This window comes from Pollicipes pollicipes, unplaced genomic scaffold (genome assembly GCF_011947565.3).
Source record: "Pollicipes pollicipes isolate AB1234 unplaced genomic scaffold, Ppol_2.1 Scaffold_4740;HRSCAF=5597_pilon_pilon_pilon, whole genome shotgun sequence".
In the NCBI taxonomy this organism is placed as follows: Eukaryota; Metazoa; Arthropoda; class Thecostraca; order Pollicipedomorpha; family Pollicipedidae; genus Pollicipes; species Pollicipes pollicipes.
Window position 1 is genome coordinate 26,481,570 of NW_023596545.1, and position 27,165 is coordinate 26,508,734.

A 27,165-nucleotide genomic window follows, 5' to 3' on the forward strand; every position below is an offset into this window, starting at 1 on the left:
GGTGCAAGGGGCAGAAACCGGCTGGAACGCAAGCGACTGATAGACCGACAGCGGCCGACAAGTCAGTCGTGCTTACTCTGGGTTGTCTGTATGTCTGTGCGGCAGGCAGCGTTGATGTGAGGCTGTCGGAGTTTTTTATAAATAAAAAATGGGTAATCCAATTGGTGTGGATGTGAGGGGGGGGGGGGGCTCTGGCCTCAGAGCAAAGCTTGTTGATGTACCCTGATCTCACCACCCAAACTGAACCACTCAGCTCTGCAGATAAGTTTGCCATCTCGCTTGCGCCGCACAGAATTAGGGGGGGGGGGGGTTGTGGTTGGGTGGTTTGGCGTCGCCTCCCAGCCCTGGGTTGACCTTCATTGGGCAGTGCCTAACTGACCTTTTGGTGTAACCCGGGCCAAACAACACGCCCGCTCTGGGCCTTACGCCCAGCGCGGCCGCATAACGAGTGCAGCATCTTCGCCCCAGATGACGCAGTTGCCAGCGTGGCCAGCGGGGCTCGTGGACGTGCCGCGCTCAGTGTCCTCTCGGCGCGGCCGGCAGGGTTCATTGACGTGACGTCAGTGACGTACCTGGTGCTGGACGAGGCGGACCGCATGCTGGACATGGGCTTCGAGCCGGAGATCCGCAAGGTGCTGCTGGACATCCGGCCCGACCGGCAGACCGTCATGACCAGGTGAGTGGCGCGGGCACGTGACAGACCGGCGTGTGTCCCCGTCGATCGCTAACGTGATCCGCTCTTCTGGACTTCCGCCCAAGGTTTCGGCCTAGATCCACGAATTATGTATCTTTCCTCTTACACGGCATTCAGAGAGCATGCCAAACAGATTACCCCGCTCCCCGCCGCTCGCTGACCGGGGGCGTGCAGCCCACGGCCGGGGCGCCGTCGCCCGCGCGGCTGCTGGGCGCCGGCCGCCGGTGTTGACGCCGCGCCGCCGCCGCTCGCTGACCTGGGGCGTGCAGCCCACGCCCGGGGCGCCGTCGCTGTCGCCTGCGCGGCTGCTGGGCGCCGGCCGCCGGTGCTGACGCCGCGCCGCCGCCGGCAGCGCCACCTGGCCAGTGGACGTGCGCCGCATCGCCGACAAGTACATGCAGACGCCCATCCACGTGGTGGTCGGCACGCTGGACCTGCAGGCCTGCCGCACCGTCGAACAGATCATCGTCTTCTGCCGCGACGAGGAGGAGAAGAAGGAAAAGGTACGGCGCGCCCATTGGCAGCAGCAGGGAAGCGCCACATGCGCCCCGCACGTGGCGCTAATCGGCGGGGGAGGGGCTCACGTGGCGCTGAACGACAGGGGATGGACACCCTGTTATCACTAAATCATCCACGCTCACGCTTTTCCGTCATTTGCCGTCCTTCACCATGATCTCGTTTCTTACGGTTGTTTAGCCGGTGGGAACACAGCTCAAGTTGTCGTTAAGGGAGATGTCTTTATTGTCTTTATACCGTCTTCGCGGGGCGTTGTAAATGGGTCTGTTTTGTCGCCTAAGCCAGTGCGTATGGGTCGGCCGAGCCTTGCGCGGTGACCACCCTGACCTTGTTCACGTGCAGTTGGACGAGTACCTGTACAACATGGGACCCGATGAGAAGATTATCGTCTTCTTCGGCCGGAAGGCTAAGGCCAGCCAGCTCTCCATAGACTATGGTCAGTTTTCAAGTGTGTGTGTTATGCCGCCACACTCCACCCTCCTCTGTTGTGTTTTCCAGGTCGATGCGAATATTGTTTGGGTGTTCCGCCACTGTCGTTGCCCATAGGGCGTGATCACATTTCCCCGTACCCGGGCTTTCCTAAGCGTGAGCTGTGCGGACTGTGGGGTTGACGGCGCTCTTGACCGTCCTTTTGCCCCCCCCCCCCCCTTCCTCGTCAGGTGCGGATGGCGTGGATCTGTAGAGTTAACGACGCTCCTGACCCCCCCCCCCCCCCGTCAGGTGTGAACGGCGTGGACCTGCAGAGTATCCACGGTGACCGGCCGCAGGAGGAGCGCGAGATCGCCATCGAGGACATGCAGTCGGGCTCGTGCCGCGTGCTGTTCGCCACCGACGTGGCGTCGCGTGGCATCGACATCGCCGACGTCACGTGAGCTTGCTCCGCCCGCCAGTCTGGATCACGTGATCCTCCTCCACCCGCGCGGGACGGCCCGGGGCGGGTTCTCCTGGGTGGTGCGATGGGTGACGCTGCCAGTGCCACCGCTCGCGCGCAGTGGAGCCCTCGCGACATGTGCCGTCAATAGCCGCGCCGTGCTCACGAGGAAGCCCCATTGGTAAGACGGGCGTCAGCCGCTGGTAGTCATGTCCGTGCTGACGGGGAAGCTGTCCATACACGGCGTGTAGTCGTCGCGTGACGCTGGTCAGCATGCAGCGGCGATCGCGAACGGCCCGGTGAGGCTCTGAACGGCGCGACTCTGGACCCGCAGGCTGATCGTCAACTTCGACTTCCCGCGCCACATCGAGGACTACGTGCACCGGGTGGGCCGGACGGGCCGGGCCGGCAAGACCGGTCGGGCCGTGACGTTCATGGTGCGCGAGGACTGGCGGCACGCGGCCGAACTCATCGAGATACTGCAGAAGAACCAGGCGGTGAGTGAACGGCCGCGCCCGGCCTGCTCATGACATGCCTCGGTGGAGGCAATGTCTTCTTACCCAAAACTCCCCGTGGAGATGCCGGGGTTTGAACCCGGGGCCTCTCACATGCAAAGCGAGCGCTCTACCACTGAGCTACATCCCCGCAAAATTAGTGTGGTGGCTGCCAAATTCGGTGCCCGTCTGTGACCGTGTTGCAATTAGTAGCGAGTCAGGTACCTTCACCCTGAAAGAGATGGGAGTTATCTCAAGGTAGATTGGTCATGGTTTCCGTCTTCGGCTGGGATGTCTGCTAATTCATTCTCATGAAAATAAGATGCGTCTTTCAAGGCTAAGGATCACGTTGCTCGCCGACTTAAGCTGTCGCCACGCTGAGCCGACATGACCTGGCAGCGTTGTTTCCGCTTTGGTTGAAACTTCAATACCTACATGCAAACTGCTGATATTGACCACCCGTGGCGTCCAAAACCATCGCTTGGAGATGCCGGGGTTTGAACCCGGGGCCTCTCACATGCGAAGCGAGCGCTCTACCACTGAGCTACATCCCCGCGGCGCTTGGCTCGGCGGGGCTGGAAGAAACGAACACTCCCTAGGAATGCTGCGAGCGAGTGGGGAGCGGCAAAACAAGATGCGAGAACAACACAGCATGGTGTGGCTCCGCATTGGGGTCTGCACCGAGCCATGGCTCTGATCTGCTTGTGTCATCCGGTACAAGAGCAGGCACACAAAATAGTTAATCGAGTAATAATTGGATAAATATATGTAATTACATCTTGTAATGTGTCACCTATTCAAAGCCAAAAAATTAATCGAGGATTGGGGTGAACGGTGGTTGAGCTGTGCGTCTAGGAAAACGGAGGTAGAGGGTTTGATTCCCCGCCGTTCCCGCCCTTCCTGTCGGGGTGAGAGGCAGGCGACGGCATGTAACATTAGCAGCTGAGTGCCTAGTAACGCCTCAATGACACACGAAATCCAGAAAAGCTTGGAAATGGTTTTGATGGCCGCACGCGAAAAGCACTTTGCTCTGGCCATGGGATTGTTTAAACTTGCAAGTCAAAGGCGTGTCACGTCCTTCCTTAGCATACGCGTCCTTCGGGACCTACTTGTCGGTAACGGCAACATCCATGAGGTGTGATTTGCATCCAGATGTTTGCCACTCTCATTCGTCCCGTTTCCCATGCTCGACTGGCCTAAAACTGTCCACTGGAGATGCCGGGGTTTGAACCCGGGGCCTCTCACATGCAAAGCGAGCGCTCTACCACTGAGCTACATCCCCGCTGGACTCCGTCGTTAACGGGTGATCGCCAAAACGGTCGGTCGTTTGTGAAAACGCAGTAAGTATTGACGGGTGGTATATTAACAAAGACTCAAGTCCGGTCCGTGCCGGGCTGACGCCATGGGCAGGCGGATGAAATCCGCTGATGAAAACCAAACCCAGGTCGGTATTGTCCTCGCACCGTCAGAGTGTCGGAGTGCACCGCCACGCCGTCGGAGTGACGAAGCGCACCGTTGCACCATGTAAGTGTCGGAAGTAATCATGTGCGTCTAATGAAAGATGGATATTTGTGCCATTGGGAACGTCGCCCATGCAAAGCGAGCGCTCTACCACTGAGCTACATCCCCGCTGGACTCCGTCGTTAACGGGTGATCGCCAAAACGGTCGGTCGTTTGTGAAAACGCAGTAAGTATTGACGGGTGGTATATTAACAAAGACTCAAGTCCGGTCCGTGCCGGGCTGACGCCATGGGCAGGCGGATGAAATCCGCTGATGAAAACCAAACCCAGGTCGGTATTGTCCTCGCACCGTCAGAGTGTCGGAGTGCACCGCCACGCCGTCGGAGTGACGAAGCGCACCGTTGCACCATGTAAGTGTCGGAAGTAATCATGTGCGTCTAATGAAAGATGGATATTTGTGCCATTGGGAACGTCGCCCAGGCTCCCATTACTTGCGGCGAAAATCTGTCGCATCAAGTGTTTCGCCCCCTCCGTCATGTGGCGTGACTTTTATGGCTTTTATGGACCTTCGTTGTCTGCTACAGTTGCAACGGGAAGAACGTCGTCTGTATGGTCCGTTGGGATACTGGTGTCTGTCACATGCGAGGAGAGCATATCACTGAACGCCATTTCCCAGGATTCATGCGCTGAGTGACCTCGGACCTTTTCGTACACCTGTCGTGAGCTCCAGATGCGCTCATTTTCTAAGGTGGCTTTAGGATAGACTTTTTAGGATTTTTCTAAGGATGCACTCGTCTGAGGGACTTCGCCCGTCTTGGCCAGTCATGGAGTCGAAAATCAAGACTTGGAGATGCCGGGGTTTGAACCCGGGGCCTCTCACATGCGAAGCGAGCGCTCTACCACTGAGCTACATCCCCGCGGGTGGCCCAGTATTATGGCTGACAGTGACGGACACCCTTCGGATGACATCCTCCCGGTTCCTGACATTTCTTCCTAGCAACCAATTCTCGGTCACTGGCACTTGGACCACGAATAACCCAGGAAACAGTTCGGTATCCGGCCCGGACCCGGCAAGGAACAGCATCCGGCCCTGAACGTGCCAAGGAAACCAGCAAGAAGCGGGATGCAACAAATTGTGCAAGACAGCCAATGAGAACCAGGATGCAGTGTTAGGCCAAGTCGCGATATTCAGCAAAAACAAAACCCAGCCGGAAATCTGGCCAGGGAGCCGGCGAAAACCAAGACCCAGCCAGGAATCACTTGAGGATCCAGCCAACAACGAGATCCGGTGTAGAGTGCTGTCAGAGGAACCAACAAGAACCAGAATCTAACATGTCTTGTCATAAAGCAATGCCTTTTCACATGTAACCTGTAACATCCAGCATTGAAATGTCTGATGGAAAATCAGTGAAACCTGGTTGGCTGACAAGCAACACAAAATGAACACAACAAAAATCAAGAAGATAATGGAGATATTGGTGATACATGGGCCGCACAAGGGGAGCATGGCGGGCATGTGTCCATTTCGCCGTCCTCCCTTTCGTGTAACGAAAAGGTACTCGGAAATGCGCAGATAACTTAATATATCCTTATATATGTGATGTCTGTTGAATCCCCTGTGATAGGAATTGAAATCGTGACGGGACGCAAGCGTCCGCTTGTCCATGGGCGCCCCGTCGCTATCAGGATCCAACAGTCAATTGTTTTGCGATCTTTCGGACGAGCTTGCATGGTTGACTATGATGGCTTCTGATAATGCCTGAGCAAAGTTTGTTGTGTATGCCTTGAAGTTACCACCCGATTTTACCGGCCGTTTCTACGGGAAATTTTGTCCCGAGTTGTCCACCAGATACGACTGCTGAGAGTGCACAATGTTTAAGGCCCTCCCCCCCCCCCCCCGAGGCTCTGCTGACCTTCGTTGGCCAGCCGCCAGCCGACCTTTCCATGTCAATCGGGCCCTCACGGCAATGCCCCCTTTATCGTCGAGGGGCAAGAAGGGCCAGGAAGTGTGCCTCATGGCGACCGCACGTGGTACGCGCTCCAAGATTGTACCTGAATCTAACACTAAAAGGATGCCAGATGTCGTTTTTATAAAAGCCCTATCCGTTAAAGGGACTCTTCCGCATTTGTATGGAATTTTGAACTGAAATATTTGTTTCTCAAGATCATTTTGTATAGATAAGATTTATGCATTGTTAGGGCCACAAACCCTTTTTTCTAACGTAGACGTACACGAGCTTTTGCAGACATATATCTGTATGACGTCATAGAAACATCACACGATTTCCTCCGCCTTAATGGCCATATTGTGTTCAAGGTCTAAAGTAGTGTAGTTATTTGATTATTCGTGTGTGAAGCACGCCAGCATGAATCGTCGCGCTGGCGCACAGCGGTTGGTTAGCAAGAGGTTATGCCACTGACTGCGTGCCTCGATTACGATTGGTTATCTGGATAAAAGCCGTATGGGCCAATAATGACCTTTTTCGAATGGAAATGACCTTTTCAGGACTATGGGACGAAGGGAAATGGATAACGATGGGGCAGGACCACATTCACCTGGGAACTCAGCCGCCTGGACGTAACTCGCGCAGGGATCCATCTGCGGGGGCCCCAACAGAGGACACTCGTAGCTGGCGAATACAGCCTGACCCAGACAAGCGGGGCGTCGCGAGGTTGCAGGGCAAAGCGAGAAATAGAATAAAGGCACGGAATCCGATCATGGACCGCTGTTTGCCGTCGATCATGACCTGCATTTGTGATAACTGGCATGCATTTGGGAGTAAACAACATGGAACCACGGAAAAGTATGCAGGAATGTCACGGGAAAAGACCAATACACGCCCACATACTGCCGGTAACATAAGCGCACGCGCATAGGCCGCTAACGCCAACTGGCGGCGCGTTCAATACCACGAGTAAGTCGCTCCGTCCGAAATATTAGCAGCCAATCTGGCAGCGACTCTGTCGTTATAAAAAGACGTTGTATTACGTAGTCAAACGGTGGCGTATTGAGCAGCAAATTGAGGAAACAGTTTAATTTTGCTGTTTAAAGGAGTATTCTTCATGTATATGAGGGTTTTGAACTGAAGTGGCCATCTTGAGGACCTTTCGGTGCTGTTCGCAGTTATGTCCTGAAGACCTAAGATCCTCTAGTTTTTTAGCTACACGCCCGCGAAAATGGGCGTAGATATGTCGGGAAAGTGTTTTAAAGCCACATTGGCATTCATGACGTGCTGACATTTCAATCCTGTCATTCCATAAGCCACGTGGTGATCAAGGCCAAGAAAAATATAATCGTCGAGGCACTCATATCCGACGTTGGTGAGCGCTATTTCCAAGTATAACGGACGTCACCTGGCTCTCAATTAATGTTAAGTAAGGTACGATGGCGTGATCAGACCATGGCACACTGAGTAGCATATTTATTAAACATAATTGTGTTGTACAGGGCAGTCTTTTCCACTTAAAAAGTATACCAATAGTTACAAGTGGGCTTTGTTCATCATATCTGATGCTTGCTTCAATCTCTTTAAATGTGAGACGTTCTTTGGAACACTCCCTAAAGGAACTGTTCCACGTTTGAGGATATTGAGGGACACATAAAATATGGTGAAAAAGCTCACTTGCAACTGTTGGTTTGCTTTGAAGTGCAAACGATTGCTGTAGAAAATGGCATGCCACTTTTTAGAAGAACGCCCCTCACTGCGTCATAGTTTTTATCACGTTAGGTAACGGTCTCATGACTTCAAAGTCACTGCTCGACTAGCCGTGTCGAGGTTGCCACTGTGGTGGACGGGCTCACTCACTGGTATGACTTCAACTCGCCGCACTGCTACCGCTGCGATTTTTAGTAGCACTGGCGAAAAATGGCCGACTTGATATATGCGCTGTGATGGTGACAGACAGGGAGAACTGTTTATAAAACGGCATCAGCCATAAAATTAGGCACGCCTGGTTCATGAAGAGGTCTGCAGATCATCGGGCTACGCTCTGATGGTGACATTGTTTATAAAACGGCATCAGCCATAACACTAGGCATGCCTGGTTCATGAAGAGGTTTGCAGGTCATAGGGCTAACGGCGAAAATGAACGCCCTTTCAAAAATAACGGTCCCAATAAAGTGGGTAACGCTACATAGCGGATTCATCGGAGCGCCCTTTTGAAAAACGCAGCACCCCTGTGATATTGCGTGCGTCTCGGAAGGAACAGCTGGCGCGAATTTCATATTGAAGAGAACCCTGACGGCAAAAATTAATGTTTTTTTCACAAGCATGGGCAGATGTCCGAAAGATAGATAAGTGCATTCCAGAAACGCCATTGCAATGCATCGCGTTGTACTTACCAACGCTCTCCGCATTGTGAATGAGGCCGGAGGCTATGTGGGCCTTACTTTAACCATCTAAAATTTTCAACTTCAACAGCCCGGCCCTTCTCGGCGTCTCGCTTTTTAAAAATCTGAGTCGCGGATTTCTTTGCAATCGCGGCCTCGTGCATCTTCAACAATTGGTGCCCTGTCAACACCATGTTCGATCGAACATGGTGTTGACAGGAGTTCTCGAGCGCGCCAACTTCTCTGGTTATTCAGCGCCCGCAACCAAAATGCTTAACTGTCCAAAAATGACCAGAGAAGTTGGCGCGCTCGAGAACTCCTGTCGACACCATGTTCGATCGACGTAAAATGCGGCGAATGGAGATGCCGGGGTTTGAACCCGGGGCTTCTCACATGCAAAGCGAGCGCTCTACCACTGAGCTACATCCCCGCAGTGGTCCGTGATTTTCAAGGGGCTGTGAAAATCATCGGTCGTCTGTGGCCATGCAATAATTAATTGGCTGATAATAAGCACGCACTAGTGTGTTTGTTATGCATGAATTGTTCTTATGAAAACTGGATGGTCTGATGTTCAGGAGCTCCAGCATCAAGCATCAAGACCCGGTCTGACTTGATATTAAGGACCGAGCAAGGCCTAAGGCTCAGTACAGAGCCAACGGATCTAGTAGCCAGGATCCTCCCTAGAATTCGTATAAGGAACTAGCGCCGATGGACCGTGTGTATCGGCTCTGGAACTGCCACGGCGAGAGCACGCTTCCGAGCATGCGATGTCTATGATGGAATAAACTTGATACAACCACAACCCCCCATTACGATAAGGTAAAGCCCATGCTCAGGGACGCAAGGAGATCCACAATCTCATCCTTATGTAACTCAGGGACGTCTTGTCTTGTCCTTATTATGTAACTCAGGGACGTCTTGCTCGGTCCTTACAATCAAGTCAGAGGTGCGGAGGTGGGGCTGGATAGGATGGGGAAGGGGGCTGAAGGGACCTATTCTTAAACGCGTAGGGAAATTGCGCCACTTTGATGGTATACGGGTATTGTGACGGAAAATAGTCTCGTTGGCGTTCATAGGATGATAAAACAGGTAATTATGTCTTAAGAACGCTTCACACGGGTGACTGGGTTTAGAGTTCACGGTAAGCGAAGCTCGCCGCGTGTACGTGCCCCAAATCCACCAGCCGAGTTGTAAGCTGACCTGGCCATGTCAGCTGGGCTAGCCTCCTCCCCCTCCCCTCGGGACTGGTAGCCTGTGCTGCTGGATGAGAGGTCCAGTACATTTCGCCGAGACCACGGGACGGCGGTGCCCCGTGGCTGCTGGTGTGCAGGAACAGCTAGGAAGCGTATCTCTGGACAAGCACAAAGGGTCCGTTTGCAAGATTTCTGGGACGCGAATGCGATACGATGGTACCCTTTAATGGTGTGAAAGCATATCGCAGGGGAGAACTGGTGCCACCGTACTTAAAATGCCGTTGTGCTCGTGAGCAGAACTACCTGCCAATAATGAGCGTTCGTGACAATATGTGCTGCCAGGATAACAGATAAGGAATACGTTGATGTCGATGTGGCAGGCTGTTCGTGTGATGACGTCCCCGTACATTGATCGGTACTAGCCATAAAACCTGGCGTCCTTGTTTCATGAAAGGAACAGCGGCGCGGGACTATCGAGACTCTCGATGGAAAATGAGTGCTCTTTGGAAAATGAAAATGCCTCCAAACATGAATGCCCGTTATAAAATGAGCAACTTTTGTAATTGGCTCACGAGGTTTCTTCGTCATGGAAGTGGCACCCTTTGGCATCAAGCCTGTATCGGTAGAGACCCCTGTCTTTAATTGGCGCCCTTAAGATTTGATGGACAACTCTCGAAAGGAAAAGTTGGTGCAGTTTGTAGATGTGATTACAGACCAAAAAGGTTACTAAATAAAATTGCATCGCATTTAATCACGAGTACTGTCCTGGTAACGAGGAGAGCCCAATCCATAAGTTACAGGAAATAACTTGCTCTCCCTGATGCGCATTTTGGGTAAGACTTTGCCATGTTTAACGACCCAGACATCCCGAGAGTTTCCTAACTTTCCTGAGCATAGCCTTTTATGTTTGTGCTCTTCGTTGCTTTGGGGATGGTTGGGTTGTTGGCTGTTTGGATTGGAGCCCTTTCAGTCAGTATTGACCATTTCAGGACTATGGGGTGAATGAGAGTAGATAATAACGATGGGGCAGGAATACGTGCGGCTGGGGGGCCAGCCACCGGGCATTAGCCCGCGCAGGGACCCCCTATGGCCCGCTCGTGGCTGACGCATGCAGCCTGCCCTGGTCCAACGGGGCGTCGCGAGGATGCGATAATGAGCAGGAATGAAAATAAGAGGATCGGATGCCTTGGGGTGTTATGGCCCTTCGACTGGCACAAAACCAGGCAGTTGGAGATGCCGGGGTTTGAACCCGGGGCTTCTCACATGCAAAGCGAGCGCTCTACCACTGAGCTACATCCCCACATGGCGATGTTCTCCATATGTAGCTGTCGAAATTGTCGGTCATCTGTACCATGCTGTAATCGTTGGCAGGTGTTCAGCGCAGCTGAGCCACACCTTATTAAGGCTGGCATGACGCCCAGAAGGTGCGAGGAAGAAACGCCTCATGTGCGAGGCGAGCGCCGTATAACTGAACTCGCCCTACTCCGGACTTAAGCTGCAAGGTCGCATCACTATCTTGCCCTTTGTGATCGAACCACGGTATTTTGTCCCGCTGTTTCCTCGCGGCTCCGCTTCTGCCCTGCTTCCTTGAAGTACCTCTCACCGGGTGACCCTCTTAGATTAGGAAAACATGTTATATTTTATACTTGGGATGACTATACTATGCAAGGATGACTTAATGTGCTTTACACTTTCTAAGCGTAGCTTGTTGGACGTTCCTGGATCCCAGCAGCCAGAGTAAGCCGATTCAGGCCTTCTGCAGTTTTCCGTACGACTTTGTTGTCAGATCGGACGGCGGAGCGTAATGTGTGCTGTACGGTATACTCCAAAACAGTCGCACAGGTCAGGTTGACCCGGCCTGGCTGGTTGCTAGCTGGCATTTCTCCGCCAGTCGATCAAAATCTTAACATGCCCGCACACGCCGGGCTGATCCCGTCAGGCCAGCTGTCTGCAGACCTTTCTGAAACTGTCGGGCAAAAAGCCGCGCAGGCCCAGGGCTCGTGCCGCGTATACCCTGGTAGTGATTCCAGCACGCTGAACTCGACTCACACTTTCACGCTGGCACGCTTTCATTAGACTTGATTGTCTGTTGCCAGCCTACAGCATGGTTTCATTTGCTCCAACTTCTTGTTATTATTACTATCTTCAGAACTCAACAGGTGCGAGCTAGTCGTGCTGCTTGCAATAAGATTTCTGGAGATGATGTGGCTTAATCTGATAACTCATACGGAAAGCAAGCACCGTAGCACTAACGCCCCTCCCCCCCCCCCACACACATACACGCACACATACTATGCAACGACGAAGCCTTGCGTTTCAAAGCCATATCTTCGTGAAAAGTGGGTGGTTTTGTGTTTTAGAACATCACCCAGGCGTCCAGTTTGTTGGCAGAAGCCCGTGGTCGCGTTGACCTTTTTTCTTTCCTGTCTTGAGACGGCTTCGATCCATCTTCGCGTCTTACTATGACCGCTGCAATCGTAGAAAACCCCACTTGGGTCAATAACTCATGGCGCCAACGGTTGATGTTTGAGGATGCTGTTGTTAAAACACTGCGGTCTTTATATATGAGGGAAGTGGTATACAAATGCAGCCGTTCGTTGCATAGGGCGGCTTTTATCATTTCAGCCCACCACATGGGTTCCATGTCGTGGACAGGTCCAGGCGGCAGGGCAATAAGGCTATGCCAGCCCAGGCGTCGAAAATTAGGCAACATTCGACATGCTGTGGGGTTTTATAGAAATTATAAGCACTTCTTACGGCGGCAAATGTGTTTTGAAGCACTGCGCAGTACGCCGTCGAGCAAATTCCGACCAGCCTTTAAAAGTGGATCTAATTTGTTGAATTTTGCCCCCCCCCCCCTCTCGAGGCCCGTCAGCGGTCTGAAGTGGATCCGCCTCCGTTCCATCTGTTCTCATATGGCACACGTTTTGTTGTTATCTCGGCAACTGCATCCGAGCCGACCGGTCGTGGCCCGCAACAGACGGGGCCTGGAAACCCCGACTCAGCGCCCGGCCCGTGTCTGTATCTGACTACCGGACAAGCTGAACTTCAGATATGCGTACGAGGGCGGGCTGGCTGAACGGAATGCCGTCGAAATTAAATGGATAAACTGTTTATCATATTGTGAATTGAACGCGGCTGTGTTGTGTCTGTTAATGATGTTTAATTATGTTGTGAATTGGACCCGATCGTGTTAAACAACGTAGAACGGAGACCATTGCGGCTTTGTTCACGTCTCTAAACATGGCCTTGTGGTCTGATAGTTTGCCTATAGTTGGCCTGCTCATTGCTCGTGTTATGCCTTACGCTTGGCCTCACATAAGTCGTGTTGTAGTCACCTTTGACGCTTGATTGCCCTGAAAACTCACCATATGGAGATGCCGAATTTTGAACCTGGCGCCTGTCACGTACAAAGCGAGCCATTCAATCACCGCATGAAGATTTATGGGTTTGAATCCTGGGCTTCCCCCACTCAGGGCGAGAAGTCTACCACCGGGCTGCATCCTGTCTGCCACAGACGGTTGTCCCTCACATGTGGCTGTCGAAACTGTGGACTGTCTGTGACCATGCAGTGACTGTCAGCAGGCTGGGATTGAAGCACAAGCACACGTTTGTCAGGGGGGGGGGGGGGACGCCCTGAAGCCAAGGGAAGGGATGGGGATAAACACACGTGTTAGGCTCATTCGGCATGGCTGCGCCCGTTTCCTCGAAACTAGTGCACCCGCACTCCCGTTGTTACACTTGACAGCTCTACTGGGCCGTGCAAGGTGCGCAGACAATGGCCAATGGCATGTGTGGATCACGGCGGGTTGGTGGTGTGCAGGTCCGCCTGCGCCTGCCTGTGGCAGACAGGGTTGACATGCGCGTGCGTGCGTGGATGCGTGTTGGAGAGGGGATGTAAGGGCTGCCACGGCCCGATGGACTGGAATGAATGACAATGCAAATGTTTGGCAAAACAGAAGGCATTTCAAGATTTGCTCTGCCTCTTACGTTCCGCGAGAAGGAGCGGTTGCGGCAAAGCACGACCATCGTTGAGTCACGGACGCGTGGCTGAGACAGACTGGTGTTGCATCGTCCTCTGGCCGGTGCCGCTGCGAGGGCGGGCAGGGTGCGAAACTGGGTCGAAGGGCTCCGTCACCAGCTGGGGGGTCCTGCCCGCTCGTCTGACGCCGCCTGGCACGCACCCACTCCTGGTCAGGGTGAGAGCCTGGGTCAAAGCGTTCCGTCGCGAGCTGGCAGGTCCTGCCCGCTCGTCTGACGCCGGCTGGCACGCACCCACTGCCGGCCATCTCATCATTCGCCCGCCTCATCTGTCCGCTGACAGCCGATCAGAATGATGACGCGAAGGCAGCGTCGGCGGCACGGAACGGAACGGTCAGCCGTCCAGTCATGGGTACCGGTTATAGAATGGAAACATTCGGACCTGATATTGTCTAGTGCGCTGAAAGTTCCGCGCATGGACTCGGGGGCGGAATGTCTCGTTATTTTCAAAAAAAGTCTTGAAGTGGGTTGTTCTGAATAGTTGGCCACGCGTCGGCGACAGATTCGGGCACGGAAGCAAGCTGCTTAAAAGGGATGTTGTACATTTGTATGGGGTTTGAACTCAAATAGCCATCTTGAAGACCATTCGGTGCTGTTCACAAGCTTGCCTTTCTTAAGACCTGACCGAGTCTATTTCTGAGCTATATGCCGGGGGAGATGTGCGGACTTCTTCGGGGAGGCTTTAAAGCCGCCCATGCGTCCAAGATTCCAAAATAACTGTTTTCTATTTACGCTGTTCAAATTCTGTGATTTCATTGGCCATACGGCGATCAAGGTTGGGATAAATGTAATTGTCAACCCCAGCATGGACCGAGCTGAGTCTTTGCTAATATACCACCGATCGATAATTACTGCATCTTCACAGACGACCGACCGTTTTGGCAATCACCTGTGGCTCGCTGCCTTATGTGGGGATGTAGCTCAGTGGTAGAGCGCTCGCTTTGCATGTGAGAAGCCCCGGGTTCAAACCCCGGCATCTCCAGTAGAACGTTTTGAGGCAGTCGAGCATAGAAAACTGGCCGAATTATGCACAGACAGCAGGGAGCAAATCACGGTCCATGAATGTCACACTCTACTCTCATGAATGTAAGATACGTACGGTCTTTTCTCGTGACAGTCTGGTATATTTTTACGTGGTGCCATGTTTTTTTACTCCCCAGTGCCTGTTATTTATTACAAACGCGAATCACGATCGACAGCAAGCAGCTATACATGATCGACATCCGCGCTTTTTTCTATTGTTCGCTTTTTCCCACATCCTCGCCACACGCCGCTTGTCTGGGGCACGCTGCATGTGTCAGCCGCGAGTCGGTCAGGAGCCCCGTGGGAAGGGAACCTTGACCGGGAACCCAGCGCACATGCGCGGGTTAAAGCTTGGCGGTTGGCTCCATAGGCGCGTGCAAGTCTGCCCTAAAGTGAACCAATTTCCTTCGTCCCATAGTCCTGAAACGATTATTTCTGGTTGAAGGAGCTTTAATCCAAAAAACCAAACCCGCTTGTCCGGGTAAGCTGGCGCAAACCCCACAGATGGGTCCCTGCGCGGGTTGAGTCTCGGCGGCTGAGGCCTCAGGTGCTGAAATGGTCCTTACTGGCCGATAGAGCTCCTATCCAAGTAACCAATCGTAATTGGGGTATGTAACCAGCGGGATAGCTTTTAACCAACCGCTGACTGCCTGCGCAACGATTCATGCTGGCGTGTTCCAGACACGAATATTCCAATGGCCATACTTTTTTAGACCTTGAGCACAACATTGCCATTGAGTTGGGGGAAGTTGTGAGACGTTTCTATGACGCCATGCATATCTGCGAACTCCTAATTACGCGGTGGAAAAGTCTGCAAAATCTCGTGTGCGTCGAGATTAGAAACAAGAATCTTGAAAATGGATATAGCGGTTCAAAATCCCACAACACTGTGGAAGAGCCGCTTTAGGGGATACGGCTTTCATCAACATGCCGTCCCGCGTCCCTTTTGTGTCACATTCACATACAATGCTAGAAAGCGTAACAAGTGCGGTCTTCACGAGGTAGACTTTCTGGCGCTTCTTGCCCCTCGACGGCCAAGGGGGCGCAGCCGCCCCGTGAGAGGAGGACGGAGGGGGGGGGGGGGGGGCGTGGCAATCCTGGACTTGGACTGGACAAGGAAGATGACAGATTCCTTGTGCGGCGACGCTGGTCACGGGTGCCACGGCGGGCGCATCGTTGACTAACAAGGAAAAGTCGGCTAGCGGCTGGCCAACGAAGATCAACAGAGTCCCGGGCGGCCGTGCCTCAGAGGATGTGCACTCTCAGCAGCCGTATCTGGTGGACAGGTCGGGGAAAATCTCCCGTGGAAATGGCCGGTGAAAGTTGGGTGGTAAATTCAACGCACATACGGCCGATACATACGGCCGGTATATACGGCCGGTATCAACGGCCGGCATACGCAACGAGCTCTGTCCGGGAAGTGCTCTGAGCCCATCATAGTCAACCTTGCAAGCTCTTGCGGAAGATTGCAGAACAACGACTGTTGAATCCTGATATTGGAGGGGCGCCCATCGACTAGCGGACGCTTGCGTCCCGTCTCGACTTCAAGTCCTGTCACGTGGGATGCGACAGGTATCGCAGGTATGAAGGTACTTTAAGCTATATACGCGTTTCGTAGTGCCTTTTGGTTACACGATTGGAGAGGAGGCAGAAATGGGCACATTCCCGCCATGCTCTGCTCGTGTCGGCCCTTGTATCCTCAATATCCCCGTTATCTTCTTGCTTTTTTAATTTTTGTCTTGCTTATCAACACGGAACGTGTGTAACCGTCGAATGACATGCCCGCTTTATAGGCCACCTAGGTTCATGAACTTTCGACCAGAAATTTCAATGCTGGATGTTACAGCTTACGTGTAAAAAGGTGCTGGTTCCCGACAAGAATTGCAGGTTAGATCCGGGTACTCGTTGGCTCCTTTGACAGCACTCCATACCGGATATCGGTGTCGGCTGGGTCCTCAAAAATGACTCCTGGCTGGATCTTGGTTTTCGCCGGCTCTCTAGCCACATTTCAGGCTGGATTTTGTTTGTGCTGGATCGCTCGTCTTAGTGTAGCAAGGAATCCTCGGTCTTATTGGTTTCTTTACAAAATTTGTTGGATCCTGCCTGTTGCTGGTTTGCTTAGCACGTTTCTGTGCCGCATCCCGTTCCTTGCGGGGTCCGAGGCCGGATAGCGAACTGTTTCCTGTGTTATTCGTGGTTCAAACACTAGAAACCAGCAATTGGTTCCTGGCAAGAAATATCAGGAACCGGAGGAATGTCAGCCAAGAAGTGTTGTTCAATGTCAGTCATATGCTGACGGCACCCGCGGGGATGTAGCTCAGTGGTAGAGCGCTCGCTTCGCATGTGAGAGGCCCCGGGTTCAAACCCCGGCATCTCCAAGGCCTGCTTTTCGACTCCATAGCTGATCAGGACGGGCGGAGTTCCTCAGCCTAAAGCCAAGTTGGAAATTGAGTGCATCTGGGAGTCACTACAGATGTATGATAAAGGCCCCTGGCAACTTGACGTATGTATACTAGGAAGTTATGTGTTCAGTTATATGTTCCCCTCGCATGTGCCGGCCACTGGCCGTCGAACACCGGTATCCCACAGGACACGTCATGAACGGATCACACAAACGGCGTTGTTCCTGTTGCAACTATAGCAGGCAACGAAGGTCGGTGAGAGTCGTGCCAGATAACGGGGAGGGGGAGGCGAAACGCTCCATGGGACACACATTCTCACCTTCGGAGATGGTAGTCTGGCCGACGTTCTAAACAGCACAGGCGACCAGTTTTCATTACGCGCACATTCTCACTCCGGCACTTACACGCGGTGTGACGGCGCGCTCCGACACTCCCTCGGTAGGCGAACAATACCCACCTGGGTTTGGTTTTCATCAGCGGTTTCATCCTCCTGCATTTTTATGGTGTTACCCCAGCACAGAGCAAGCATGAGTGCTCACATTCCACCCGTCAATAATTACTTAATTTTCACAAACGACCGACAGTTTTTGCAATCACACGTGACTCGAGGCGTTGTGTGGGGATGTAGCTCAGTGGTAGAGCGCTCGCTTTGCATGTGAGAGGCCCCGGGTCCAAACCCCGGCATCTCCAGAGGGGCGTTTTGGGCCAATCTAGCATGGGCAACGGGACGAAAAAGTATGCAAACACCAGGGCGCAAATCACACCCAATGGATGTTACCGTTACGGGGCAATGAGCAAATTGGTCCCAAGTTCCAAAATGCTCACAAGAGAGACTCGACCCTCGTGATTTGCAATTTTAACCCTTGCTCTTACTTGTCATTTTAAATAACCAAGTTCGTCGCCGAGCAATTTTAAGAGTGCCATTTGCATGCCTCCGCCAGAACCATTTGTTTTGGGGGTTTGTTCGTCATTGAAGCGTTACGACGCACTCAGTTGCTGAGACTTCATGGCGTCACCCACCTCCCACCCCGGCAGGAAGAGAATCAAAACCGCGGAGAATCGAACTCTGGGCCTCCGGTTTCTCAGACGCGCAGCTTAACTATTGGTTACCCTTTTCCTCAACTCCTTGTTTGCTTTCGTTACGTAATAACGCATTGCATAGTGTACGCTATTTAAACGTGTTTATTTATTATTTCATGACACATCCTGTGTGGCTGCTCTTATGTCTCTTGATACAGGCAGATCAGAGGCATGGCCTAATGCTAATCCCGATGCTGAGACACCCACATATGCTCTTATTTTGCCGCTCACCGCCGACCTGAGTGGTTTGTAAGAATTGTCCGTTTCTGGCAGCCCCATCTGGACAAATAACTTGGGGATGTAGCTCAGTGGTAGAGCGCTCGCTTCGCATGTGAGAGGCCCCGGGTTCAAACCCCGGCATCTCCAGTCGGAGCTTTTAAATGTCACGACTGGCCAACACGAGCAGCTTTCAGGTTGGAATTTATGTTCCAACCATATAAGAAAATAATGCCAGCTGGGCGACGTCGGGGGAAACAAACAAACTCTGCTTGGAGAGAGCTTTAGCGGCTGGACACGGAATTTGTGTGATTTTTGAATGGTTACAAGAACCCAGTTGTCATGAAATTCAATGACGGGGAGTGTCTAGTTAGGTTTAGGTGTCTTCTAGTTTGGTGTTGGACTGAAAGAGCCATCTTAAAGATCATTGGGTGCAGTTCACAATCCTGATCTCTGAAGACCAGAACCCTTCTAGTTTCTGAGCTACACGGCGACGCAGATGTGCAGACTTTTCCGACGGGACTATTTCAAAGTCAGCCAGGTATCCATGACGGCATAATGATATCATTCAAATGCTGTTATTCCATTAGCCATGCGGCGATCGAGGCCCAGAAAAATATAATTGTCGATTCGTTCATATTTGACGTTGTGAGCATGATTCCCAGACAAAACGGCCTTCAATTTGCTCTCAATCAATGTTGTGCAGGGTACGAGAAACCAATTTGACAGTGACGTGTTGAAGGGCATATTTACGAAACTAAAAGATGGTGCGTACAGCGGCCTTTTCCACTGATCTGATCTGTATGATATATATATATATATATATATATATATATATATATATATATATGCGCGGATCGCTTGCTTCAGTATCTTCAAATGTGGAATATTCCCATTGGGCAGAATTACGTCGTGATGACAGGTTAATTTTTTCATTGTTCGAAGCTGTACGCGGCTATCCTGAGCTAGCTAGCGGAACGGCATCCGTAGCTTTGCTGGTGGCATTGAGCATGGGCATGTCCTCTGATCGCGACTTTCCAGTTATGTTGATTCTGTCGTCCATCATGCTTGGCTGGCCAAAAGCGGCCTGTTGGAGATGCCGGGGTTTCAACCCGGGGCCTCTCACATGCAAAGCGAGCGCTCTACCACTGAGCCACATCCCCGCGAAAAATGGGAGTGCACATGTGATATTACAAAATTGCTCCCGCCTATGCCATGCCGACTATTGGCGGCGTTAAGTACAGCATAAGCGCCCAAGCGTGGATGGATGGGGTAGCCGGTGGGGGGGGGGGGGCTGACAGAGGGGCAGTTAAGCTCCCCCATTGCCGGTGGGCAGGGAGTATGAGCCCTCTGTGTGAGGAGGCCCCTGAATTTTTTAAGGTCCAGGAAAAGAATATTTAATCCGGCATATCCATTGGAAAACCATGCCCCCACAAAAAACAAGAAAACCGCTGTGTCGCGCTACCCCAGGGGCTTATGTCCCAAATGCGAGTGTGGACCTCATTTTTTGTTTTGTTTTCTCACTTTATTTTTTCACACACTGCAGGAGGCTGCTTCATGTAACACTTATATCGCCCACGTCCACATCATCCAGCCCCCCACCCCCTTACAAGGTAATGAATATTCGCTTGCCGGTATTGAGCGTTGAGATCAGGGACACATCCCAGCTTTGCGAGTGTCTGCACCGAGGGCCGTCCGTGTTCCCCATTATTATATTTTATGGAGTGCGTAATTTACTGAATTCTTGGCTAGTCGTGGTACTCAAAACGAACGAGTTGGAGATGCCGGGGTTTGAACCCGGGGCCTCTCACATGCGAAGCGAGCGCTCTACCACTGAGCTACATCCCCACCGTAGGTCGGGTTGGGGACTGCTGTGTCACGGGCGGGGGACAAAGCATAAGAAGCCGTCCACGTGTAATGGCGCGCGCGGAGGACAGGGTGACAGGGTAACATTACTGTCATATGTTATTGCAAATCATGCTTAAGTTGCCGTTTTCAATGTTTTAAAATCATGAAGTCGGATAATGTGGCCTTTCACCCATGACAAGCAACACGACCGTCTTCAATTGGCAGTTGGGGAGCCGAACGGACGCAACTGTTCTGGGACGTTACAATTAGAACAGCGTAACCAGGGAAATAAGGGGTTATAATAACAAAGTTGCAATAGCCAGCGTAACCAGCGTGTAACCAGCGGGAGGTTCTTATATATGCGTGCTGTGATTTATTGACAGCCTCCAAGCGCAGGATTCATGTGTCGCTCAGCATGGGCGTTCGCGTCAGGCCATGCTGCTGATTAGCTGATATCAGCGACATGGTCAGACACGAAGGCATGCTTACAAAAGAGCTCCTACGTAATGGAGTAGGCAAATGATCTCATTTGTTTAAAAGGAAACCGCTTGTCGTCAGTGCTGTAGAGCAGGAATCAATGTGGTTTTGTTAGTGTTCGGAATGCTGCATGACTATGGAAACAAGTAAGACACGCAAATAACAAATAAAAAAGCGCCCCAGACATTTCGAGCTCGTCATATTGTGTAAGGCCGGAAACCATCGCAGTCGCTGCCGCTCCCTATTTGCATATAAATGGATTTCAGTGTGCAGATGCGTTGCATACTACCCCAAGAATACTTCAAGGGGAGCATCCTACCTTTTTTGTACTTTTCACGTGTAGTTACATCAGACGCGTGCAATTTGATCAGCGTTACCATTCTTCTCGAAATCCTTTTGAAAAGTTCACGATGGGAGGCCGACCCCGCAGGAAAGCTCGTTCCTCGCCCATGACACAACAGTCCCCGACCCTAACCGCGGTGGGGATGTAGCTCAGTGGTAGAGCGCTCGCTTCGCATGTGAGAGGCCCCGGGTTCAAACCCCGGCATCTCCAACCCGAGCGTTTTGAGTACCACAACTAACCAAGAATGCAGTAAATTGCACACTCCATAAAATATAATAATGGGGAACACGGACAGAAACAGGCACTAGCAAAGCTGGGAGATGCGCCTGATCTCAACGCCCGATACTGATAAGCGAATATTCACTACCTTATAAGTGGGGGCTGGATGATGTGGCGTGAACGATGTAAGTGTTACATGAAGCAGCCTCCTGCAGTGTGTGAAAAATAGAACATAAAAAATGAGGTTCACACTCGCGCTTTTGGGACGTAAGCCCCATGGGGTGGCGCGACATATCAGTTTTCTTGTTTTTTTGTGGGGGCATGGTTTTCCAATGAATCTGCTGGATTAAATATTCTTTTCCTGGAACTTAAAAAAATTCAGGGGCCTCCTCACACAGAGGGCTCATACTCCCTGCCAGTGCTGTAGAGCAGGTTGATTCCTGCTCTACAGCACTGACGACAAGCGGTTTCCTTTTAAACAAATGAGATCATTTGCCTACTCCATTACGTAGGAGCTCTTTTGTAAGCATGCCTTCGTGTCTGACCATGTCGCTGATATCAGCTAATCAGCAGCATGGCCTGACGCGAACGCCCATGCTGAGCGACACATGAATCCTGCGCTTGGAGGCTGTCAATAAATCACAGCACGCATATATAAGAACCTCCCGCTGGTTACACGCTGGTTACGCTGGCTATTGCAACTTTGTTATTATAACCCCTTATTTCCCTGGTTACGCTGTTCTAATTGTAACGTCCCAGAACAGTTGCGTCCGTTCGGCTCCCCAACTGCCAATTGAAGACGGTCGTGTTGCTTGTCATGGGTGAAAGGCCACATTATCCGACTTCATGATTTTAAAACATTGAAAACGGCAACTTAAGCATGATTTGCAATAACATATGACAGTAATGTTACCCTGTCACCCTGTCCTCCGCGCGCGCCATTACACGTGGACGGCTTCTTATGCTTTGCCCCCCGCCCGTGACACAGCAGTCCCCAACCCGACCTACGGTGGGGATGTAGCTCAGTGGTAGAGCGCTCGCTTCGCATGTGAGAGGCCCCGGGTTCAAACCCCGGCATCTCCAACTCGTTCGTTTTGAGTACCACGACTAGCCAAGAATTCAGTAAATTACGCACTCCATAAAATATAATAATGGGGAACACGGACGGCTCTCGGTGCAGACACTCGCAAAGCTGGGATGTGTCCCTGATCTCAACGCTCAATACCGGCAAGCGAATATTCATTACCTTGTAAGGGGGTGGGGGGCTGGATGATGTGGACGTGGGCGATATAAGTGTTACATGAAGCAGCCTCCTGCAGTGTGTGAAAAAATAAAGTGAGAAAACAAAACAAAAAATGAGGTCCACACTCGCATTTGGGACATAAGCCCCTGGGGTAGCGCGACACAGCAGTTTTCTTGTTTTTTGTGGGGGCATGGTTTTCCAATGAATCTGCTGGATTAAATATTCTTTTCCTGGAACTTAAAAAATTCAGGGGCCTCCTCACACAGAGGGCTCATACTCCCTGCCTACCGGCAATGGGGGAGCTTTACTGCCCCTCTGTCACCCCCCCCCCCCCACCTCTGCTGCCCCGCCACTGGCTACCCCATCCACCCACGCTGGGGCGATTATGCTGTACTTAACGCCCGCCAATAGTCGGCATGGCATAGGCGGGAGCAATTTTGTAATATCACATGCGGAAGGCCATTCCTCGCGGGGGTGTAGCTCAGTGGTAGAGCGCTCGCTTTGCATGTGAGAGGCCCCGGGTTCAAACCCCGGCATCTCCAACAGGGCGCTTTTGACCAGCCAAGCATGATGGACGGCAGAATTAAAATAACTGGGAAGTCGCGATCAGAGGACATGCCCATGCTTAGGGCCATCAGCAAAGCTACGGATGCCGTTCCGCGAAGTTGCTCAGGATAACCGCGTGCAGCCTGGAACAATGAAAAAATTAGCCTGTCATGACGACATAATTCTGCTCAATGGAAATATTCCACATTTGAAGATACTGAAGCAAGCGCCAGATGTATATCATACATCGGATACGTGACATGACGTGACTTATAACTATCGGTACGCTGTCAGTGGAAAGGGCCGCTGCACACATCTTCTTTGTTTCGTAAATATGCCCTTCAACACGTCACTGTCAAATTGGTTTCTCGTACCCTGCACAACATTGATTGAGAGCAAATTGACAGCCGTTTTGTCTGGGAATCATGCTCACAACGTCAGATACGAACGAATCGACAATTCTATTTTTCTGGGCCTCGATCGCCGCATGGCCAATGAAGTAACAGCATTTGAATGGCATTATTATGCCGTCATGGATACCTGGATGACTTTGAAATAGTCCCGTCGGAAAAGTCTGCACATCTGCGTCGCCGTGTAGCTCAGAAACTAGAAGGGTTCTGGTCTTCAGAGATCAGGATTGTAGACTGCACCCAATGGTCTTCAAGATGTCTCCTTCAGTCCAACACCCAACTAGAAGGCACCTACACCTAACTAGACACTCCCGTCATTGAATTTCATGACAACCAGGTTCTTGTTACCATTCAAAAGATCGCACAAATTCCGTGTTCAGCCGCTAAACCTCTCTAAATAGCGTACAATATCCAAGCAGAGTTTATTTGTTTCCACCGACGTTGTGCACCTGAAAGCTGCTCGTGTTGGCCAGTCATGACATTTAAAAGCTCTGATTGGAGATGCCGGGGTTTGAACCCGGGGCTTCTCACATGCGAAGCGAGCGCTCTACCACTGAGCTACATCCCCAAGCTAGCTGACCAGATGGGGCTGCCAGAAACGGATGCTTCTTAGAAACTACTCAGGCCGGCGGTGAGCGGCAAAAAAAGAGCATGTGCGGGTGTCTCGGCATCGGGGTCGGCATTAGGCCATGCCTCTGACTTGCCTGTATCAAGAGACACAAGGGCAGCGACACAAAACGTGGTCGGCATAAGGCCATGCCTCCGATCTGCCTGTATCAAGAGACACAAGAACAGCCACATAAAATGTGTCATAAAATAATAAATAAACACATTTAAATAGCGTACAATATCTGATGCATTATTACGTATGCGAGTATGAGGCTATTATCCCGCGAATTCAACGAAATGTTATACTACGGCTTTGCTTTTTCCCCCTATGGCGTTCACCACACTGACTTCTCGAGGCGCACTTTGTGTTTGGGAATGCGTGTATCACGTGATCCATGTGACGCTTAGTTTCAAACTTCGGTCAACCGACGTCTTGGTAATAAGTCCTTGCTTGCTGGACCAATCACAAACGTTCTTTTATTCGCGCCAGTAGAGGTGCGCACGGCCGTTGTCACGCCGACGACGGTCGCGACTACTGGAAAGAAGCGTAGTGCTTTTACACAGCGTTGACAGTGTAATTTGGGCTTGCGAACAATTGATATTGATGTGCTTGCTATGTCTTGACGGTGCTGCAGTGACAGTACCTAGTACCATTACAAGGTGTAACTAGTCCTGAGGTTTCACTTAACTGTTTTTTTAAATACGCCCCAATGCTCCCATTAACACGCCATCCACACGAGTTTAAGACGGGACTCCTATACTGGCATTCTTAAGTTTGTCCTACAGCGGGCGGAGAGAAACTGTCACTTAATTTAAGTTATGCGAAAAATGGCCTAGAACTGACTAGGCATTGCCGATACTTACGACCGCGTCGGTAGCGTCTGAGCTCTCACAACAAGTTAAAATCGACAGCCGTGCTGGTGGCCGTCCAGGAACATTGTTCTGATCGCAGGTTTGCAGCTGGCTTGGTTCTTTCGTTCGTCATGCTCGGCGGGCCAAAAGCGGTCCCCTGAAGATGCCGGGGTGTGAACCCGGGGCCCCCGCAAAGCGAGCCCTCCACCACTTAGATACATCCCTGCAAGGCTCCAGGAGCCACATGTGGTTGTCAAAATCGCCGCCGCGTATGGCCACGCTGTAACTAATAGCGGGGGTAAGCGCCCGGGGGTAGATGGCATAGCGCCCAAGGGAGATGGGTGGAATGGCCAGCGGCGGCACAGCAGGGTTGGGGATGGGGGCAAAGAGCGCAGTTAACTTTCCCCCTTTGCCAGTAGGCAGGGGAAAGACGATCCCCCCCCCCCCCCTCTACACAAAAAAATGGATGAGGTCCCTTTTACCAAACTAAGGGCATTATAACGTAGCTACTCTTAGAGTACTAAAATTAAGATTAAGCAGGCCACCAGCACTGAGCTAGAGAGTACATGCCGGGCTCAGAAGGCCCGTTGCTATGTCAGGAGACCCTTTTTATGGATCATGAGCTAACCTTTATGAATACGGTAGCCAGTGTTCTAGATCAATATGCCCAGTGTTGCGTTGAAGGGAATGTTTCCCATTTGAGGAGATGGAAGCAAGCATCAGATGTGATGAAACAAACTTGCTTATAACTAGTGGCATACTTTTTAACTGGGAAATACTTCTCTAGACAGCACAGTCCCCTGTAGTCATCGTAACTTGCACAACATTGATTGAGAGGTAATTGATGGCCGTTATATCTGGAAATCGCGCCCGGGAACGCCAGATATGAACGCTTTGACAATTATATTTTTATTGGCGTTGATCGCCGCGTGAGTTATGGAATGACAGGATTTGAATGACGTTATTATGACATCATGAATGCCAAGGCGACTGAAATACTCACCCCGATATACCTTTCCCCATTTTCGCTGGCGCGTACTTCAGAAACTAGAGGGGCTTATGTCTTAAGAAGGGCAGGATTGTGAACAGCACCGAAATGTCTTTAAGATGGCTATTTCAGTACAAACCCCTAAATGCGGAACACTCCCTTTAAGGAGGTCCCGTTACAAGTTAGACGGCCCCTGTTCTGGATTGGAAGACATCCTCTATATTCTGGAGGCCCCGTTTTGGAACAGAAGGCCGCTTTCTGGCATCAGATGGCTGCGGCACCGGGCCAGGATGCTCTGTTTTAGAATATCGAGCCCTTATGGCTTGATTTCGAGGCCCCTTCGTGAATCGGAAACATTTTGTTTTGGATACTTGAGATTCTCTATGCATTGGGAGGCCTATTTCTGCAACAGGAAGTGTTTTGGCTGGGGAGATCCTTTGCTTGGTAATCAGAAGGTTCACTGTTTTCCTTTTACTGTCGTCGTTTATTTACTGGGATATGTAGCAGGTTGATAAGGTGGCACATACTCTTGGTGTCCCATCCTATTGAATACAATACTTCGTAGGAGGCCCCTCTGTGAGTAGGCACCCTGCACTTTTTTTAACATTCAGCAGGAGGATATTTTATCCAGGAGGCCCCTAGGAAAATCTCGCCCTCACCCAAACTAAAGATACGTCCCCCCTTCCAGGAAGTGACGTCCTCAAAAGGACGGGGGTGAAGTTTAGGTTGTCATCCATTCATCACCCACCTGTTGTGTTGCTTATTGTTAGACATCATTGGCCTTCTGCAATGATGTGCGGAATGATTGTGCTGTTGGCGGCATTGAGAGTCTTACGACCGGCCGCGCTCCCCAGCTCTGCGAGTGCCTCCCATCCGCCGTATCCCCCGTGGAGATTTTGCTTTGGAGCGTGTTATCTGCTGTATTCTTGTGTTTTCATGTTTAGTGTTTTTGTTTTTTAAGTGTTAAAACTGTCGGCTTGGAGATGCCGGGGTTTGAACCCGGGGCCTCTCACATGCGAAGCGAGCGCTCTACCACTGAGCTACATCCCCGCCGAGGGTTCGGTTGGGGACCTCTGGATCAGCGGCGGGGAACAAAACGGAAGAAGCCGTCCATATATGATGTTGGGCGTGGAAGGCAGGACGACAGACTTACGTTATGCTCACATGCTATTGCAAATGGCGCTCAAGTCGTATGTTTAAGTGTTTTCAAGTCGTTAAGTTAGATAATGCCGCTTTCCGCTTTTGACAAGCGACATGTCCGTCGGTATAGTTACGCCTGCTGAGCCAGTCATGAACGTCCGGTTTTCGT

General features: G+C 51.6%; 1 protein-coding gene and 17 non-coding genes across 18 annotated transcripts in view; 8 read left to right on the forward strand and 10 right to left on the reverse strand.

The window, feature by feature from the left end:
• Positions 1 to 27,165, forward strand: part of LOC119098531 (putative ATP-dependent RNA helicase DDX43) — a gene marked incomplete at its 3' end in the record, with an annotated part of 34,620 nt that overhangs the window by 6,666 nt on the left and 789 nt on the right. The window contains 5 exon segments of the mRNA XM_037221488.1: positions 544 to 676; positions 1,047 to 1,197; positions 1,553 to 1,646; positions 1,931 to 2,078; positions 2,416 to 2,578. Coding sequence (XP_037077383.1) covers positions 544 to 676; positions 1,047 to 1,197; positions 1,553 to 1,646; positions 1,931 to 2,078; positions 2,416 to 2,578 — 689 coding nt within the window.
• On the reverse strand, positions 2,655 to 2,726 carry TRNAA-UGC (transfer RNA alanine (anticodon UGC)). The gene has a single exon. It is a non-coding gene; the product is annotated as a tRNA-Ala (tRNA).
• TRNAA-CGC (transfer RNA alanine (anticodon CGC)) lies at positions 3,058 to 3,129 on the reverse strand. The gene has a single exon. It is a non-coding gene; the product is annotated as a tRNA-Ala (tRNA).
• On the reverse strand, positions 3,786 to 3,857 carry TRNAA-UGC (transfer RNA alanine (anticodon UGC)). Its single transcript has one exon. It is a non-coding gene; the product is annotated as a tRNA-Ala (tRNA).
• TRNAA-CGC (transfer RNA alanine (anticodon CGC)) lies at positions 4,882 to 4,953 on the reverse strand. Its single transcript has one exon. It is a non-coding gene; the product is annotated as a tRNA-Ala (tRNA).
• Positions 8,725 to 8,796, reverse strand: TRNAA-UGC (transfer RNA alanine (anticodon UGC)). Its single transcript has one exon. It is a non-coding gene; the product is annotated as a tRNA-Ala (tRNA).
• On the reverse strand, positions 10,788 to 10,859 carry TRNAA-UGC (transfer RNA alanine (anticodon UGC)). Its single transcript has one exon. It is a non-coding gene; the product is annotated as a tRNA-Ala (tRNA).
• On the forward strand, positions 14,511 to 14,582 carry TRNAA-UGC (transfer RNA alanine (anticodon UGC)). Its single transcript has one exon. It is a non-coding gene; the product is annotated as a tRNA-Ala (tRNA).
• On the forward strand, positions 16,930 to 17,001 carry TRNAA-CGC (transfer RNA alanine (anticodon CGC)). Its single transcript has one exon. It is a non-coding gene; the product is annotated as a tRNA-Ala (tRNA).
• Positions 17,644 to 17,715, forward strand: TRNAA-UGC (transfer RNA alanine (anticodon UGC)). Its single transcript has one exon. It is a non-coding gene; the product is annotated as a tRNA-Ala (tRNA).
• Positions 18,400 to 18,471, forward strand: TRNAA-CGC (transfer RNA alanine (anticodon CGC)). The gene has a single exon. It is a non-coding gene; the product is annotated as a tRNA-Ala (tRNA).
• On the reverse strand, positions 19,413 to 19,484 carry TRNAA-UGC (transfer RNA alanine (anticodon UGC)). The gene has a single exon. It is a non-coding gene; the product is annotated as a tRNA-Ala (tRNA).
• On the reverse strand, positions 20,098 to 20,169 carry TRNAA-CGC (transfer RNA alanine (anticodon CGC)). Its single transcript has one exon. It is a non-coding gene; the product is annotated as a tRNA-Ala (tRNA).
• Positions 21,128 to 21,199, forward strand: TRNAA-CGC (transfer RNA alanine (anticodon CGC)). Its single transcript has one exon. It is a non-coding gene; the product is annotated as a tRNA-Ala (tRNA).
• TRNAA-CGC (transfer RNA alanine (anticodon CGC)) lies at positions 22,220 to 22,291 on the forward strand. The gene has a single exon. It is a non-coding gene; the product is annotated as a tRNA-Ala (tRNA).
• Positions 22,922 to 22,993, forward strand: TRNAA-UGC (transfer RNA alanine (anticodon UGC)). Its single transcript has one exon. It is a non-coding gene; the product is annotated as a tRNA-Ala (tRNA).
• Positions 23,904 to 23,975, reverse strand: TRNAA-CGC (transfer RNA alanine (anticodon CGC)). The gene has a single exon. It is a non-coding gene; the product is annotated as a tRNA-Ala (tRNA).
• On the reverse strand, positions 26,835 to 26,906 carry TRNAA-CGC (transfer RNA alanine (anticodon CGC)). Its single transcript has one exon. It is a non-coding gene; the product is annotated as a tRNA-Ala (tRNA).